The 16601-nt window shown below is 32.9% G+C and overlaps 1 protein-coding gene across 1 annotated transcript; it reads right to left on the bottom strand.

The window, feature by feature from the left end:
- Nucleotides 1-7820: 7820 nt before the first annotated feature.
- Nucleotides 7821-8339, bottom strand: LOC129216771 (uncharacterized). The gene has a single exon (XM_054850987.1). The coding sequence runs from the start codon at nucleotides 8337-8339 to the stop codon at nucleotides 7821-7823; it is 519 nt and encodes a 172-aa protein (XP_054706962.1).
- Between the last annotated feature and the right edge of the window lie 8262 nt (nucleotides 8340-16601).

Below are 16601 nucleotides of genomic sequence, written 5' to 3' on the forward strand. Positions count from 1 at the left end.
TAATTTAGTTGCAAAAATTGCATGTTAAATCGAAACTTCATTTTTTTTACATCGTATTATCCGTGGATTATACGCCGCCGCGGATAATACGCCTGCTCACGAGGGTAGGTTACTGATAAAGAGCAGATGGCGGTTACCCCAAAAAACGAGAAGACGAAGATTTGATTTTTAAATTTTTAAATTTTGACAAAGTAACTAACTCACTTCTTGGCGGTTCCTGCATCAGAAAAACCATTACCACCGGGAGGGAGTAGATCAGAGACATCATCAGCATCTACAGAGAGAATTTCATTATATAGTTCACCATGAGAATGTTCTTTCTCAGAGGTTCTAAAACTGGGTGCAACGACACCCAGGGGAGCCGTATTAAGAGGTGAGGGATGCCGCGATTTTGTCCATAGTATCAATATAATGCATGTAAAATTGCAATTTACAGTTTTTGTTTTCAAACAAAGCGTATTTTCATGACAATTATATAAAATAGTAAAATAACTTTTTAACGCTGTCGACTAAGGGAAAACTAATTGGTTTCTAAAACTTTTGAATAATCAGTATTTTTTTACATAGTTTTTATGAATAGCTATGATTGATAAATTTTGTGCAGCTAACTTTTAATTACTCAGTAACAACAAATGTTAACGTGATGACCGAAAATAGATATAAATGACTTTCACCGGTGGATCTCCAGAAAAATTCGGTGTTTCACCAGCGTATTTCGTTAAGTTGTCACAAATGTCTTCCAAAAATGGAGAATGATGATTTCCACCGGTAGTTCACCAAAAATATTCGGTGTTTCGATAATGTCTTTCGTAGGTGAATGTAAATCTTCAACAGCTATTGTCGACATTCACTGCATTTCGGACATTTACATTACACATTATATAATAGAGGTAGACTAAGGTGCCGTGAGAAAATACGAATTCTTCAAAGGGTGCCGTGAATCGAAAAAGTTTGGGAACCCCTGTCTATATCAGGGTCATTTCACAGTATTTTGGACGATTATGTAGCCCGTAACATGACTTTTTTTAAACCAAAACTATCTATTTTACCGTTCGATTCGCACATTTTTTTACTTTGAGTTTGTCCTATCAACCCACAAACTCAAATTAAAATATGCTAATCAAACAGTAAATTAACTAATTAAGGTAAAAAATGTTTCATGTTATACGGACTCCACATTTGATGAAAATATTTTTAAATGACAGATCAATAAAACATTTGCGTATTTGTCTGTTTAAGTGTCTGCAACTGCATCTTTTGTTTTTAATTCATGACCGAATGTTTTATTTGGCAAATTATTTTAAATTTTATTCATTGCCCCCACGAAATTTTCGTACAAATTAATGTTGAGCGATTGGTGATACCAACACTACACTTGTGTAGCAATCAAAGGGACTTTTACTGTTTTAATGATTTTGTTACTTTATATAAGTAAAAGATTCCCTTTTTTTCCATCTAATTGCATTTTGGCGGAGTTTTTATTTTGTTTTAATTTTTAGCGTTATTTAATAACAAGTTTTGTCTATATGTCCATTAAAAAGACAAAGTAAAATATCGCCAAACAAGTTTCTTTGACAAATCATGGTGGCAATGAATAAAATTTAAAATAAATGCCAAAATATAAAATGTGTCAAGTAACATACCAACAACGGGAAAGTACGGAATTGTTGGTAGATTTTGACAAGTGAGAGCAAAGGTTACCTTATGCATGTACTCAATTTCAGACTTGCGGAAGACTTGTTTTAGAAATATGTTGTGTTTCATCTGTTAAAATGCAGCACTAAATACATCATTTTCCATGTTTACATCTAGTTGTTGTTATGGCCGCTGAGTTTTACTTCATCTCAAAACATGTGGCGTTTCATTTGTGGATCATTGGTTTAAAATGCCAAGGCTGAACTTGATCGCATTGACGGATTTAGTTCAGCTTTGAAAATACCAAAAGCGTGTAGATTGCGCTTTTAAAGTACATTACTAGTATCACATGTTCAAGACGATTCGTTCAACACCACACTAGAGACAGTAAATATCTCTAATATTATAGTTTGTAAATTTATGAACAAAAGGACATGTAAATTTATGAGTCACTTTTATGAACTCTAAACTGAAAAAAAAAAAGAAAAATACATTAACTTTTTTTTTGCCTGGAAATGTAGTAATATTTATTATTCGCAACTCCAATAAACTATAGGTGGCGCTGCAGCCAATGACTAATGGCGGATGGAAAAGGTAAAACAAACAATTGCCGTAACTTATAACTTGCTTTGACGCTTAGTGAATGGCAGTAATTTTTCATCGTGTTTGTGGGAAGCTTTCTTTTCTATTCTTCTGAAATAACATTACACCACAAATTGTCTGAAGCCTGTAATTTACCCCAAAGAAAACAAGTGGAATGGAATGTTTTATCTTTTTCTTTAGTATTGTTAATCACCGCAAAGTAGCGTATTCGAGCTCTGGAGTTGCGAATATCCGTGTGAATACTCGTTGGAGAGCAAAAGGCGGATTCAGTTCCGGATTTTGCAGAGTTCATCATCGAAATTGAAGGGATTTATAAGTGTAATATTCGGGAAAAATAGGGAATCTCAGACAGTATTATCGAAATATAAAGTCTCTAAACGCATCAGTGTAAAACATTTTTTTTTTTGCATCGACTCTCGAAAAGCTCGCAGTGTAAAGTGATTTCTCGGCTAGTGAAAGGCACTATTATAGTATTGTATTTGTGTTCTTTACATAAGTTTCAGACAATTTTATGTGATTGAAGATCACAGACACTAATAAAAAACCTTACTTTTTTATGCTTTTGAAAGCATGCTATACTTAAATGTATGTCGGTAAATTTCAAAAAAGCTATTCAGTTTAGAAGTACTGCTTCTAAAGATCGTACATCAGTACACAGACCCATTCTTTTGAATTATTAAAAAACTGGTTAGTTAGTAGACGTAAAGGGAAGTAGGGTGTGGTCCATACATCTTTTTTTCTTTATGTATTATAACGTATAACATATTTAAAAGCTTTCGATACTATGAAAATTTTTTATTGTCTTTTTCTTTGCCGGCAATAATTGACATGCACATTGCACAATACCTTTCATTTCTCATGAATTCATGTTTAAGTATACATTGAATATGGTGCGCATTTGTGGTATTTCAATTCACTTTTTATTTTGAGAAATTCGTAGTTTAAAAACCATTTTAAGTTGATTTTTAATAAAATGTTTCAACTCGCATGAAAGTTTGAAATCAATAATTTTTTGCTTGTTAAACTAAAAACATTACAATAGATTGTTAACAGCTTTTGTATGCTAATGCCGAGCGACTGCAGTAGTCAACCTGGAAAATCTCATTGTCTGTCGCTCGCCATATTGACCTTTTCTTCCTGGTACAGCAAACCCGACATATGCATTAAACAGTGTTCCCGAGAGACAGCTCTATTTCTCTCTTGGAATGCTCATTAACGTTGCGTGCTGCGGTATTTGCACGCACGGTATATTTACAATAAGTGTGTTTAATGTTTAGTAAATGTTTGTGTTTCGAAGATTAGTGTGCTATTGTAGTACAAAATAACCTCTAGTTCTACTAGTGGTGACCCGGACGTGATATGAACATGCAACCGTCTGCATGAGAATGTGTTTGATTGTGTTTTTTTAAATTAATCTAATTAAGTGGAGAGGCGGCACTTTAAGGCATCGCTTGGCATGGCTCGATTAAAATATCTTGTAGGCCAAGGCCATATGCTAATTTCGGGGCCCCTTTGTAGTCAAAACTTACAATTTTTGCCAAAATGGCAAAAACAATTTTAGTCTTTTGGGGAGGGAAGTCCTCGACCACAGCCTAGTAGGCCTACTACGTAATCAGATCCCATCACTTGGGGTGGCAGAACTACCAGCGCCGGTCCTGCTTTTGCACTGCATGGTTTTGCAGTTATACATAACTTTTGACACCACTAGAAAAAAAAAATAATGTTTTTTTCTTCATTCCCCTCTTTCCCCATACTCAACGCTTAAACTTTAGGGAGTCCTTGTCACTTTTTTTCAGGGGTGCCCACCCCCTAAGAGCAATATCGCCTAGGACCCCTCCCCAAAGCAGCAGCCCCCTCCCCCTTCAAAAAAAGGGTAAATACCTCTCAAAACACCATCCCTGAAAATTTCAGTGGCGCGTTCTGCGCCATGATCCCTTCTAGGCGGGCACCCCTGACTTTTGTTGGAAAGGTTAAGAGTAATTTCGGAAAGGTTTAACTTTTTTTTTTTTGATGATGAGGTTATGGGATTATTTGGCCTTATTTTTCTGTACTATAAGGAATCTTCTTGATTTCTCAAGGGAGAAAAAAAAAATCGCAGATGATTCAACTTTGCGTCAGTAATTAGGTTTCTGGCACTTCATAGATTAATTTGTTTACAAGTGATAGCTCTAGATTGGATCTAGATAGCTCAGTGGCGAATCCAGGGGGCGGCTATGAGGTTGCAGCCGCCCCCAGACCAGAACTAAATTCTTTTTCTATTAGCCTTTTTTTATTGTGTATGTATCTTAATGTAAAATAATAAAATATATAATTTCCTATATCCATCCTATCTTTATCATTTTATACGTTTTCACTCAGTTTTATACACGAATTTGCTATAGTAATGGAAATACTTGTTTTCCGAAATTTCCTTTCGAATTTCGGAAATTTTTCCCTGCCTTTTCAAAAAAATTATTTATTCTATAAGAAGAAAGACAGAAAAAAAAATCAGATCTCTTTAGTTAATGCGCTTAGTGTCAATTCTCGGAATTTTATCTCCTTTCTCCCTTTTTTTAACTATTAGTCCACGATTTTTCTGGTTTTCTTACTTACATTTTGTGTACTTGCATTTGCCATGGACAATATTTTTCATAATTAACGAGAATTGTTATTTTTGCCTTCAAATTGTTTAGAAATAATGTCTAAAAATTTTATTTTTTTCAAATTTAATTTAATTTGATTTATTTTTATTTTTACTGACATTAAGTTTCAAAATTTTACCACTAAGTACCAAATTTTAGATAACTTCAACTGTGACTCAGAAAATTTCATTAGACATTAACATCTCCTGAAAAAAAAAATTTTTTCAAACGACTTCGTTTACATCAATGAACTTTTGGAGATGTCAAGGAGACATCAGACATACATTTTTAATGATCTCAGCCGCCCCCAGAACTAAATCCTGAATTCGCCACTGAGATAGCTCTCTTATGATTAGTCCTCTTTTTAAACAACAGATGGGGACACCATACTTTGCAGCGAAAATGAGCAAATTGTAAATATGTTCCTACTTTTCAACAAAAGAAAAACAGTATACTTTTAATAAAAGATGCGCTGAAGCATTATTTTTCATTTTTGGCATTAAATTTTAATCGTAACAAAAAATGGACAATTAAAATTTAGTTTCTCTTTTTTTTTTTTTTTTTTTTTTGCATCGATCAAAGTAAAAAACAGGAAAATCTAATAAAATATTTTCTATTTGATTTTCAAATTATTTTTATCAAAAGGATGCATAAATAAAACAATGAATCAGGAGGGCCTATCGGGGGGGGGGGGAGTCATGGCGCAGACTGCGCCATTGAAAATTTTAGGGAGTAGGTGTTTTGAGGGTTAATATTCCCTTTGGGAGGGGCTCTTGCTTGGGGGTCTTTGCGATATTTAAAGAGGGTGCGCCCTTGCTCTTAGGTGGGTGGGCATCCCTGATTGAATGATAATGAATCAATAAATAAAATATGAAGCAATAATCGCAAAACTAAATATGCAAATTAATATATGATAAAAGAGTTAATGATTAAATTATATAATTTATTTGAATAAAGAAAATTAGTGAAAGAATGAAAAAAGAAGTAAACGAGTAACAAAATAACAGAAAGAATGAAAAAATAAGTTAATTAATTCGGGAAACAATGAATATGAATTAAAAATATGAATAAAATAATTGGTAAATGATCAGCTAAAAAAAATGAATTAGTAGTTGAAATAAACTAGTTCAATTTGTCCGATTCATTTCGCCTTGCCTGCACTTGACTAAACATTACGCGTGTACATGTATTAAACATCAAAATCAAAACATGCCGAATATTAACTAAATATACAAGTACTGTGCTAGTCACCAGTATAGTTAAATTGATGCTTAAAATGTTAATTAACAAAACATTATCCTTTTAAAACAACAAAAAATGTTTTTGATAAACCACAAAATATTACAATATTATTTATCGAATTTTGTAAGTGAGATGTATTATTTTTATCCTTGATCTTTAATGCTCTTTCTTTTTTGACTGGAATCAGATACAATTTTTAAATCATAGTTAAAATACAGCTAAATAGGATGAGTCGCAAATTGAAAACATTACACCACTTTTCCCGCTATTCCACTTCGCCCTATTGCAATTCTAGCTCTTAATCTCTTAATTTTTATAATTACCGATCTCAAAATCAGTAAAGTAAAGTTGCTTGTTTATGGTTCATGTTAATTATAATGTTTTTTTTATTTAATTGTTTGGTATTTTTCCGCATTTTACTGTCCTAAGCAAAATCTAACAAACGGTTTTTCAACTAGCAAAAGCCCTTAGACGGCAGTATCAGTTAAACTTTGTCATTCAAAATTGTACTATGCGGCAATAAAATCCCTTCAAAAACTTTCTGACAAGTTCTTGCTGATTCCAAGGACGTAGCCAAGGAGTGGGTCCATGGGGTCCAGACCCCCCCCCCTTCCCGAAAGACCCCTCTCCTTTTTTCTCAGTTGTTGCATCTCGCATCAACAAAATTTTTCCGAAAGATAATGATTTTATAAAACGCAGCATTCTCTCTCCTTAAATATTCCCAGTAATCGGCAATTTTCTCAGCGCTTGAGTCAATTCAGAACACGAGAACCTCGTGCAACAACTGCAGGTTCCCAATTTTCGTCTGCTTTTTGCTGTGTCACCTACTCCGTCCGAAACGGGGAAATGTCCCTTTCGACTTTCAAACCAGCTGGGTCCTGTGACCTTGAAATTCAGCCCCTCTCCTTGGTTCATCAAATTGCCATTGGCAAAGTAAAAACAAGCATTTATTGCCACTTCCGCCGTATCCCAGAGTCTCATTGGCGTGGTTTTCTTTATTTCTTTCTCTTTTCTTTTTGGATTTTCGTGGATTTCGTTGACGCATGTTGTACGAAAGACAGCCAGAGTGAGGTGCGTTCCTGGTGAATCAGTAATTGAATTCCGATTCTTTTCTGTTTTAACACGCAGTTTTTATCTACGTTATACTTATAGGAAATATATATTGAACAAAATTGTATGCAAAAGAAAATTAAGTTTACCCAAATTAGGTAAGTCGCAGTGCTCCCTTTTAAAGTTTTCTTGATAATACGAGCAATATTACGTGTTAACCTTTTAAACGCCGTAATTCAAATTTTTAATTTTTACTCTTAATTTTTTGCTTAAATGTCTCAATTTACCTCCAGTATAGCTAACCTAAACATGTTTTGGCGAAAAAAAAATTTTAAATAGGAATTTCAGGATGTTCCCAATTGGGAACATTGGCGTTTGGAATGAAGTAAACGGGAGGATTGATCTCGAAACTTTATTACTTCGAAATGGATGAAAAAATATGAATATTTTTGTTTATTTTACATACTATTATACTTTTCTCTTCTGAGTGACACTTTTTCTTCCTTATTGTCTATGGTATTGGGGGAAGCAAGATGAGCGGAGTCTCGTTTCACATTCAATGCCCGTTTTCGCACGTTATTCTGACAAACCGTACAACGTCTCTGAGTGAAGGGGACAAGATAATGGTTATCTGTTTTTAAATTCAGAACAGGAAGATGTGATTTACGTTCAGGTCTGCTTGACACCTTCACTGAGAGTTAATATGATATCAGCTAGATGTTGCATATAATCCAGAGGAAGTATTTTGAAAAATAACTGCAGGAGATCCATTGCCTGAAGCTCGGGGAATTTTCCAGTCAATTTTTCGAGTTTTTTTCCCAGAAGATTTTCTTCTAACTTAGCATATTTTTTCCACCTGGGATAGGGTTCTTGTTTCCGCTTCTTTGCTTCTGGAGTCGAGCATGAGGTTGTGTTTTCCTTTTGATATCCTGAATTGTGAAGCTGATCATCTGAACTATTTGAACCTGTATCTTCATCGCTAAGCATCAAGTCAACATGGCCGCAGACATCTTTAGGATAAACTTCATTTAAGGCTTCATCATTTATGTGTTCTTCATCACTCAGACTCGCGTGTTTATCAGGCAGCAAAATACAAAGATCATGCTCGTGTTCGTCATCAAGTTCGCTGTTAAATAAGCTGTGGAAATAATCTAACGCAGCTTCTAACGTTAAAAACTTGTGAGGCATCTCTAGATTGCTGTTTATACGGAATGATAGTTCAAAAACACTAAATAGATTAAAACTACATTATTCTGAGTCTAAAAACAAAATCGTTGGTACGTATGAGACTCGCTAAAAGAAACAGAACGCACGTGAGCCGAGTAATGGAATGAAATGATGAAATGGGACTGGTCAAAGTTCATAAAAGGCCCTTATCTTTATCTACCCGTCAGTCACGAGATACATTTTAAAAGTGTGAAACACATACAATTCATAGAAAGTGAGTAGGGTAGAAAACAAGAATTCCAACCCCGAAAACGCGATTTACTTATAGTAGAGAGAATGCATGAAGGCGGGTGTGAAGGTTATATTTACAATAGAATAGTGGTGTGAAGGGCAAGCTGATTGATAAAAAATGTATGTTCGTGAATGAAAGAACCGAGCACGCATATTCAACACAAAACAGATCTTCCACAACAAAATATTTGAAATAAAGAGGAATCACACTCAAATTCCGCGATTGACTAAAATCCCCCTCAAATACTATACTCTAAACGCCGATGTTCCCAAATGGGAACGTGTCGGTTCTTATGAAAATAACTCACAAGAAATAATAATTGGAAACATTTTGTTAAGTTGAAATAAAATATATGCTCTCTGGCTACTAAATAACGCCAATAAAATATTTCTTACATCTTTTTCTTTAAAAGCAGATACAAAAAAACTTAGACAAATTCTAAGTTCAGAAATTCAGTAAATTTGACTTTAATTTCAAGATAAAGGTTAAACGTACTTTAAAAATTAAGAACACTTAAAATAAATTCATACTGTTATGTGTCATTTCAGAAAATATGACAAGTCTAAACAAATAATTAGGTTACTAAAAAAATTCACAAAAAAATGTTCCCATTTGGGAACATAGGCAGGTAAAAGGTTAATGTGTTTTTCATTTAAAAACTAAATTTAGATTCTAAGCCAGCAGCGAAAAAAGAAATTCTACACATTTCGTGTGTTTGAGGATGAGAAAAATAATTATTGTTTTTTTTTTTTTTTTTTTTTTTTTTTTTTTGCATTTTAACTCTATATGTTTGGCATGGTTCATTTCAGATTCATTTTATATTTTGATAAAAATTTTATTTGAACTTTTAGATTACTTTTAACATCTCTCTCCTTTCTGAGTAACAAATTACGTAGATTTTTTACTGATGTTTTCCCCCCAATATTTAAGCATGATCATGGAAAAATTCGTGTTTGAAGGTAAAATAAATGAATAAATAAAACTTGAAGTTGATGTAACAAACTTTTTACGGTATCAAAATTTTATAGAAAAATTATATTGAAAATTACTTGAATATTTTACTGTGATCAGTTTATGAATCTACAAGTTCGGCCATATTAACGCATGTAATAAGTAATTTATTAGAAAATATTACTTTTAAATCTTACTGAATTGTGATTCTATGATCCCAAAAGAAAAAGTTAGTTTTTAATTGACGAAAAAAAATCTTATTCGATGTTGTTCCATAAAACATATTTGTATTTGCATCATTGGAATACATTTTCTGATTGTTATTCACTGGCTTTGTACTAAGGAGTTATTTAATTAGCATCTATGCATCCATCTTTAGTAAATTGTGAAGGTAGCATTAAATTAACAAAAAACAGGCATGTGCATTTAACTATAAATTACTAGGTGAAAATTACCGCTATTTACTGCGTTACAAGCAAAGAAACAAAAAAGGTGAATACGAGGTAAATGTTTTTGAGCTTTTCTTTTATATATTGCCTTTTTTTTTAAACACGTATTTTCTTCAAGCTAAAGATATTTACTATTTCTTGCAATAGAATGTTTTGCTAACATCGTATTGAAGAAAAAAAATCATTACCTGCGTCGTAAAATATGATATGTATTGTTGTTGAAATTAACAACATGTTGTTAAAATAAAATTACACAGATGCTTAATTTAATTCATTAGGTATACATTCCATTAATCGGCATATAAAAGATCCCTTAGGTCGTTTGACTATGAATACTCTTGACAAAATTAAATTCCTTTTGCAGTTTCGCATCGAAGAGAGCTCAGGTGTCTCCATCTGGTGGAAACTGGGCATCAAATTTTCCTGTGACATTCACATCCGCGCCTTAATGGTGGCATATGAATGACTGGATGACATATCGTTGGTTCGCACTTGTTCCGCAAAATTCTAAAGCCTCTAACACAGCCCCGTTAGAAAGAAAAAAATAATGATAAAAAACGGCAATACGCCTTTTCCGATATTTAAAATTTTTTCGAACAGCTTTCACCCTTTGAGGAATAGCGACTTCACTTGAGAACACCATTTATTTCATGCTTCTCTTTTTTTTTCAGCTAACTGAAATCACTGTGTCAGTTGGCTGAAGAAAGAAAAAAAAAATTTGAAAAAAAAAAAAAAAATAGAACCGACTTCAAAATTGCTCTAAAAAGTGAAAAATAATTTTATTCTTTAAACACCATCGATAATACTTTTAAACATAATTTTTGAAGTTGGCGCAAAAACGATCGATAAAATCATTCACAGCCATAACTCAACTACAAGTATAAATTTAATCACGTCCAGTTTCTTCACTACCACATGCATTACGCATTGGTGACAGCATATTTGAGTAACGATATAAATGTTTCGTTCCTAGCTTTGGATGATTTTTTGATAAAAATATGAACGAATCATGGTTACAATGGATTTTATTTATTTATTTATTTTATTTTATTTTTTTTTTTATTTTTTTTTTTTTTGTGCCAACTTCAAAAATTATGTTTAAAAGTATTATCGATGGTGTTTAAAGAATAAAATTATTTTTCACTTTTTAGAGCAATTTTGAAGTCGGTTCTATTTTTTTTTTTTTTTTTTTTTTCAAAATTTTTTTATTTCATTCTTTTTAGTGTAAATGTAGATATTTCAGTAAAAGTAAGAAGTTACCTAGTAAGAAGTGCGACTCTATATCACTGTATTGCTTTAGAAAAGCCTTTATTCAAAACTATCATTACAATTACTATTAATGTTACAGTTATATGGCACCAAACTTTTATAACAATGAGTCTCATATTGTCGCGTAGATGAAGATAGCGAAGACAGTGAAAGCCAAATGAAGCGAATACTCGTTAGTCTCAACTCGAGATCTTTATTCAGAACCACGAATGAACGTTACATCTCCTTATATACAACTTGAAAAAGTGCTGGAACTTTCCAGACTTGAAAAGATACAGAAATTAATAGAACATTCGAGAAAATACGGGAAACAGTAGAAACGAAATTTTAGTAAAATTCACTTTGGCCTAGTCGAGATTTGAACCCGTGACGCTCGGGTGGGAGACGAGAATTCTACCACTGAGCCACCGTTATTCACGGATGAAAAGTGCGAACTTTGCTGCAATATCATTTTAATCATTTAATAGGGGAATTTACTGTTTTTTGCCCATAACTTTTTTTCTAAAGAACAAATATGGTCAAACAAAGTAATGGGACCTAAGTTGAGCCATCCTCTATCCATTAAAAAAAGAATCATCAAAATCGATTCACTAGGTGAGACGCTATGAGTGGACAAAAAAAAAAAAAAACATACATACGGTATGAAATGATAACCGCCTCCTTTTTGAAGTCGGTTAAAAAAAACATACATACGGTATGAAATGATAACCGCCTCCTTTTTGAAGTCGGTTAAAAATATATATATAAAAAATGGTTGCAGCAAAGGAAGCCTCCGTCCCCCAAAGAGTTAATAGTTTGTTCAAGCTTTTAATTGATGATTAGGAATGATAATTAGAAAACGGATAAGATCGAAAATATCATTCTATTTCGTGGTATCAAAAGAATATTATAAATGTAAATAAATAAAAACTAATTCAAGCTTTTTAAATGAAACCTTGTTAATATTTTCGTTGAGAGAGTTGTGGGATTTTTCCTGAAATGTTGTGCAAATCGGACAGGGTTACGTTATGTAACATTCATACAGTTATACATTCGACTCCATAGATATAGATTTATTTATCCTCATATAAATAATGCCGATGATCGAGTAACCCGCGTGTTTCAACAATGAATTCGCACCACGGCATGATATGTAATTCGATAATATGTTTTGGTAATGTTTAACATGCAAGGAAAGGCTTTATTGTGACAAGGCTGAACTCGATCCGGTAACTTGAACAGTTTTACTGGTAAGACTGTGTCATATCAGATTAATGAAGAAACGAAAACAATGAACGCTATCTACTGGAGTTTAGGGTTAATCCACTGGTGTTAGAGTTAAAATTTCAACTATCAAAATATCACCAAAGAGGCAATTGCTTCGTTCAAATGAAGAAGAGTTGAAGCAATTTTCACCCGTCATGCCTTGACGAGTGACTTTCTAGTTTTCAAATAAAATGGCATAAGTACATATGTACATATTTTGTTGAAATATATTACAAAGCTTTAATATTCTATTAAATTATCGCATGCATTTTCCAAGTAACTTCTAGAACAGTTTTCGTTTTCCGTTTTTCTTTTCTTGTGCCCTTTTTATTAATTGAAAATATATCACTTATTTTCAGGAGGACAGAGGTTCACCCATATTTGGAAACTTTGTGTGTGATTACCACTTAATATAAACTTTTTGTTAACTAATTTTAAACTAATGACTATTAATTTCAATTATTTAATTAATTTTAGTTAATTATCATATTTTAATGATCAGTTTTAATTGGATTTATCTTAGTCTTGTGTAATTATTAGCTACTAATTCTGCTTTAGCATGCCTCCTCTTTTGAAGTTCGTGCAACCTTGGACCCTCCCCTTAACAAAGTTCTAGCTACGTGCCTGCTAATTCTTAGAAAAAATGATCCCCTGAATCCTAATATGATCACCGTTTTTCCCCATTACGTCCCATTTTTTGAAAATAGCGTCCCCATATTTTTTCTTTTCACTTTTCAACAGTTTCATAGTCAATAGTTTTATTTCAAGGGGACGACAGAATTATATTAGCCATTAAAACTCTTCTTCTGAGGGGCTAGAAGGTGCGAAGTTCAAATGCATGAACGTTTTAGTCTGTGGACTGAGCGCAAATATCGTTCAAGTTCGTTTACCAATCTTAGGGACTACGTGAACTTGCTTAAAATCTATTATAAATGATGAACTCAATAGAAAAATACAATGTTCACACGCTGGAACTGTCGCATTAAGTTTTAATTAGTAATTGAAATAAGAACTATGTTCCGTGGACTGTTAGCACTAACACAAAAGAATTTGTCTCTAGATGGCGCTATTAAACACAATATTTATAATCTAAAAATTTAATAAACAGTTTTTCAACCGAAATTTTAATGTTTTTCTCGATTTTTCGTTGCAAAATACATTAATACGTTTTAATTTACTTACTTTTGTTTAGTAATTTTGTAACTAAAAGGAAATCGAAAATTGTATCAATCCGCAGCTCTGAATGATCTTAATCTCAAGATTTCGTTTATTACACTAGAGCCAGCGCACATAGACATTGTTTAGTACAAAAAATTAGAAGGCACTTTACTTCACAAAAAAGATATTTATGAATGACCGAATAGCAATAATTTACCTGCAAAATCTTAAGAACATAAACAACTCAAACAGATGCCAATACATGTTTAAAAAATATATAATTAAACATTAGCAGACGATAAATAAAAAATTGAAAGTACGTATATTTCACTTTCATATCACGATGTTTTATCTGTTCCTTTTTAAATAATATTGCTTTTTGATTACAGACGATATTTTGAGTTCATTTTTAGCATACTTTCTTGTCAAAGTAATATAAAATAAATAAGGACATAAAAGGTGGTTTAGTGGGCTAAAGTTAATGTATCGTAAAAATATTGCTTAGTTCGAAGAAAAAAAAGTCAAAAAAATAGATAAAATAGTTAAATAAATCTCAAATTCGAAATTAGGGGGTTGAGATGAGGAAAATATGTGTTTGTCGGTCGACCTATGTGCTACCCCCTCCCCCCCCCCCGAAATAAAATTAACAAATCGTTCGATTCAAACAAACTTTTTTTTTTTTTTTTGAAAGATCTCCCCGATGACACCTCATTGCGGTATTTCATTTTTTTATTTGAATAATTTTTCGTTCAACTTTGAACAATTCAAAGCATTTTATATTATCGCTTAAGAGAAAAAAAAGTAAGACAAATATAAAATGTGAAGTTAAAGGCGGATTTGTTTAACAAAAACTTTGTTGGAAAAAACTCTTTATGAGAACATTTTTACAAAAGTTTTTTTTTTTTTAATTAGCCATTTTAAGGGCATTTTTTCGACAATTAATTTTTTTTTTAACCAGGGCTGCGGAGCTGGAGTGAAAAAGAACCAATTCCGGACTCTGACTTCTACCCTATCCCCTCGTTTGTGGACTAACTATCAAGCAAATTTTCATTACCGATGCTTGAATAATTTAATCCAGTGGTGAATAACCTATTTTTACCTGCGGGACACAATTCACATTAATAGGAATCTCGTGGACCAGAACAAATATCAAATTTTTTTATATGATTTAAGTTTTTCTAGATAGCATGGGAAAACAAGGGAAACGAAAGACAATTACAAACCAAAATTGCTGTCATTATTACTACATGCTTATTTTATTACATCTGTATTTCAGAAATCAATTTATGACTACTTGACTTCAAAATTCATAACACCGAAAGAAGATTACTAGTAGTTTTGGAAGGTTTTAAAAACATATTTTTTGTTTTTAATTACTGAATACAACGACGGGGCACATGGATCAACTTCAAGGGGCATATTTGATCCGCGGGCTGTAGATTGAGCACCACTGATTTAATCAATGCTCCCAGTTAATCAGAACATAGGATGGACTATAAATGCGGGCAGTATTGAAATACAATGGAGCACTACTCCCATTGCATCAGATAATGTTCAAAACTGGTCTGCTATGCATGCCCGAATGTTCTTCGAAGAGGCGTATTACATGAAAGACGTAAAATTGTTCATACACATAATTTTCCTCCAGTGACTAGCTGTATAAACTCTCAGGAGGAAAATAACTCTATACGTAAAAACAGGATGGATGAATTCAGTGATTCTGACGATGATACTTCAGAATAAAGAGTTTGCTTCTTGAAAAAAAAAACATTTTTTTTGATGTACATGCATAATGTTTTTAACGTACATGCAAATTTTTTTTTAAATGCACATGTATAATATTTGTATATATTTAAAATTTGTCCGCCTCTTGCTTGTCAGTTCCACTCCTCTTCATGTATCTCTAATAGTCTGTAAAAAAATTATGAGACACTATTTTTTTGTGAACATTGGGTTTTTTTCATTTGTAAACACTAAGGATTCAGAAAAATATCACTTTTCGTAGTCCCCGAAGTTGGCAAACGAAACCATGTTTTTAAGCATCTTTTATGCCTTCGTCCCACAGCCTATTTGGAGCAAGTTGGAAGAATCGGATATTAAACTCCTAAAATATTGAACAATCATCAAACCGATGTTTTATGTATGAGTTAATATTACTTTTCTTCACATATTTTTTGGCGGAAAACTACAGTATGAGACTCCCGCTCTATGAGCCCCATGTAAGAAAAAATTTTCACGTTGCAAAAAAAAAAAAAAAATCGAGTTTTATTTGAACTATATAACTATAAAGATCTAGAAAAAAAACAAAAGTAATGGAGTTAAAAAAAAAATCAAGGAAAGGTACATATCTTTTCTCCCCTTTTTGTAGCACACAGTATAACCTTGCTCTTTCGGCCCTCGTTTATCCGAATCTCTGGTTAATCCAGCTCACATTTGTAGACTATTAAATATGTTTATATTCCCACATATAATAATTTTAAATTGTGACTACTGAACTAGGCATTACAACTCCGGCACAGATTTTGCTATAAATTGTAGCAATCTTACCAACATCATGGTGAACTTATATAGTATCATTCTAACTCTCTTTTCCGAGCATTGTGCGTCTGAACTACAAACAGGACCGCTGAGAGCCAATACAGTCAGTCCCCATGTCAGTTTAGTCGCCGGGCCCCTCTCCCCTCGGAAACTTGTGCTAATCCGATCCCCTTAAAGACGGTCCCATGTTTTCCGACTAGGCTGACATGGTCTCACGTCGGTCCTGACTATAAATGATCAAATGGTTAATTAAATACAGGGTCCATTATGAAAGTAATGAGCATTTACTGGCAAAATATATTTATTGATCGTAATTTGTACAAATGTTCAATATTCTTCAAAATACATTCCTCCTGCATCAATACACTTGCGGAGACGTGT

This window comes from Uloborus diversus, chromosome 2, assembly GCF_026930045.1.
Source record: "Uloborus diversus isolate 005 chromosome 2, Udiv.v.3.1, whole genome shotgun sequence".
Lineage (NCBI taxonomy): Eukaryota > Metazoa > Arthropoda > Arachnida > Araneae > Uloboridae > Uloborus > Uloborus diversus.

Coding starts and splice junctions, on each gene's coding strand:
- LOC129216771 (XM_054850987.1), bottom strand. CDS start 8,339: ATGCCTCACAAGTTTTTAACGTTAGAAGCTGCGTTAGATTATTTCCAC.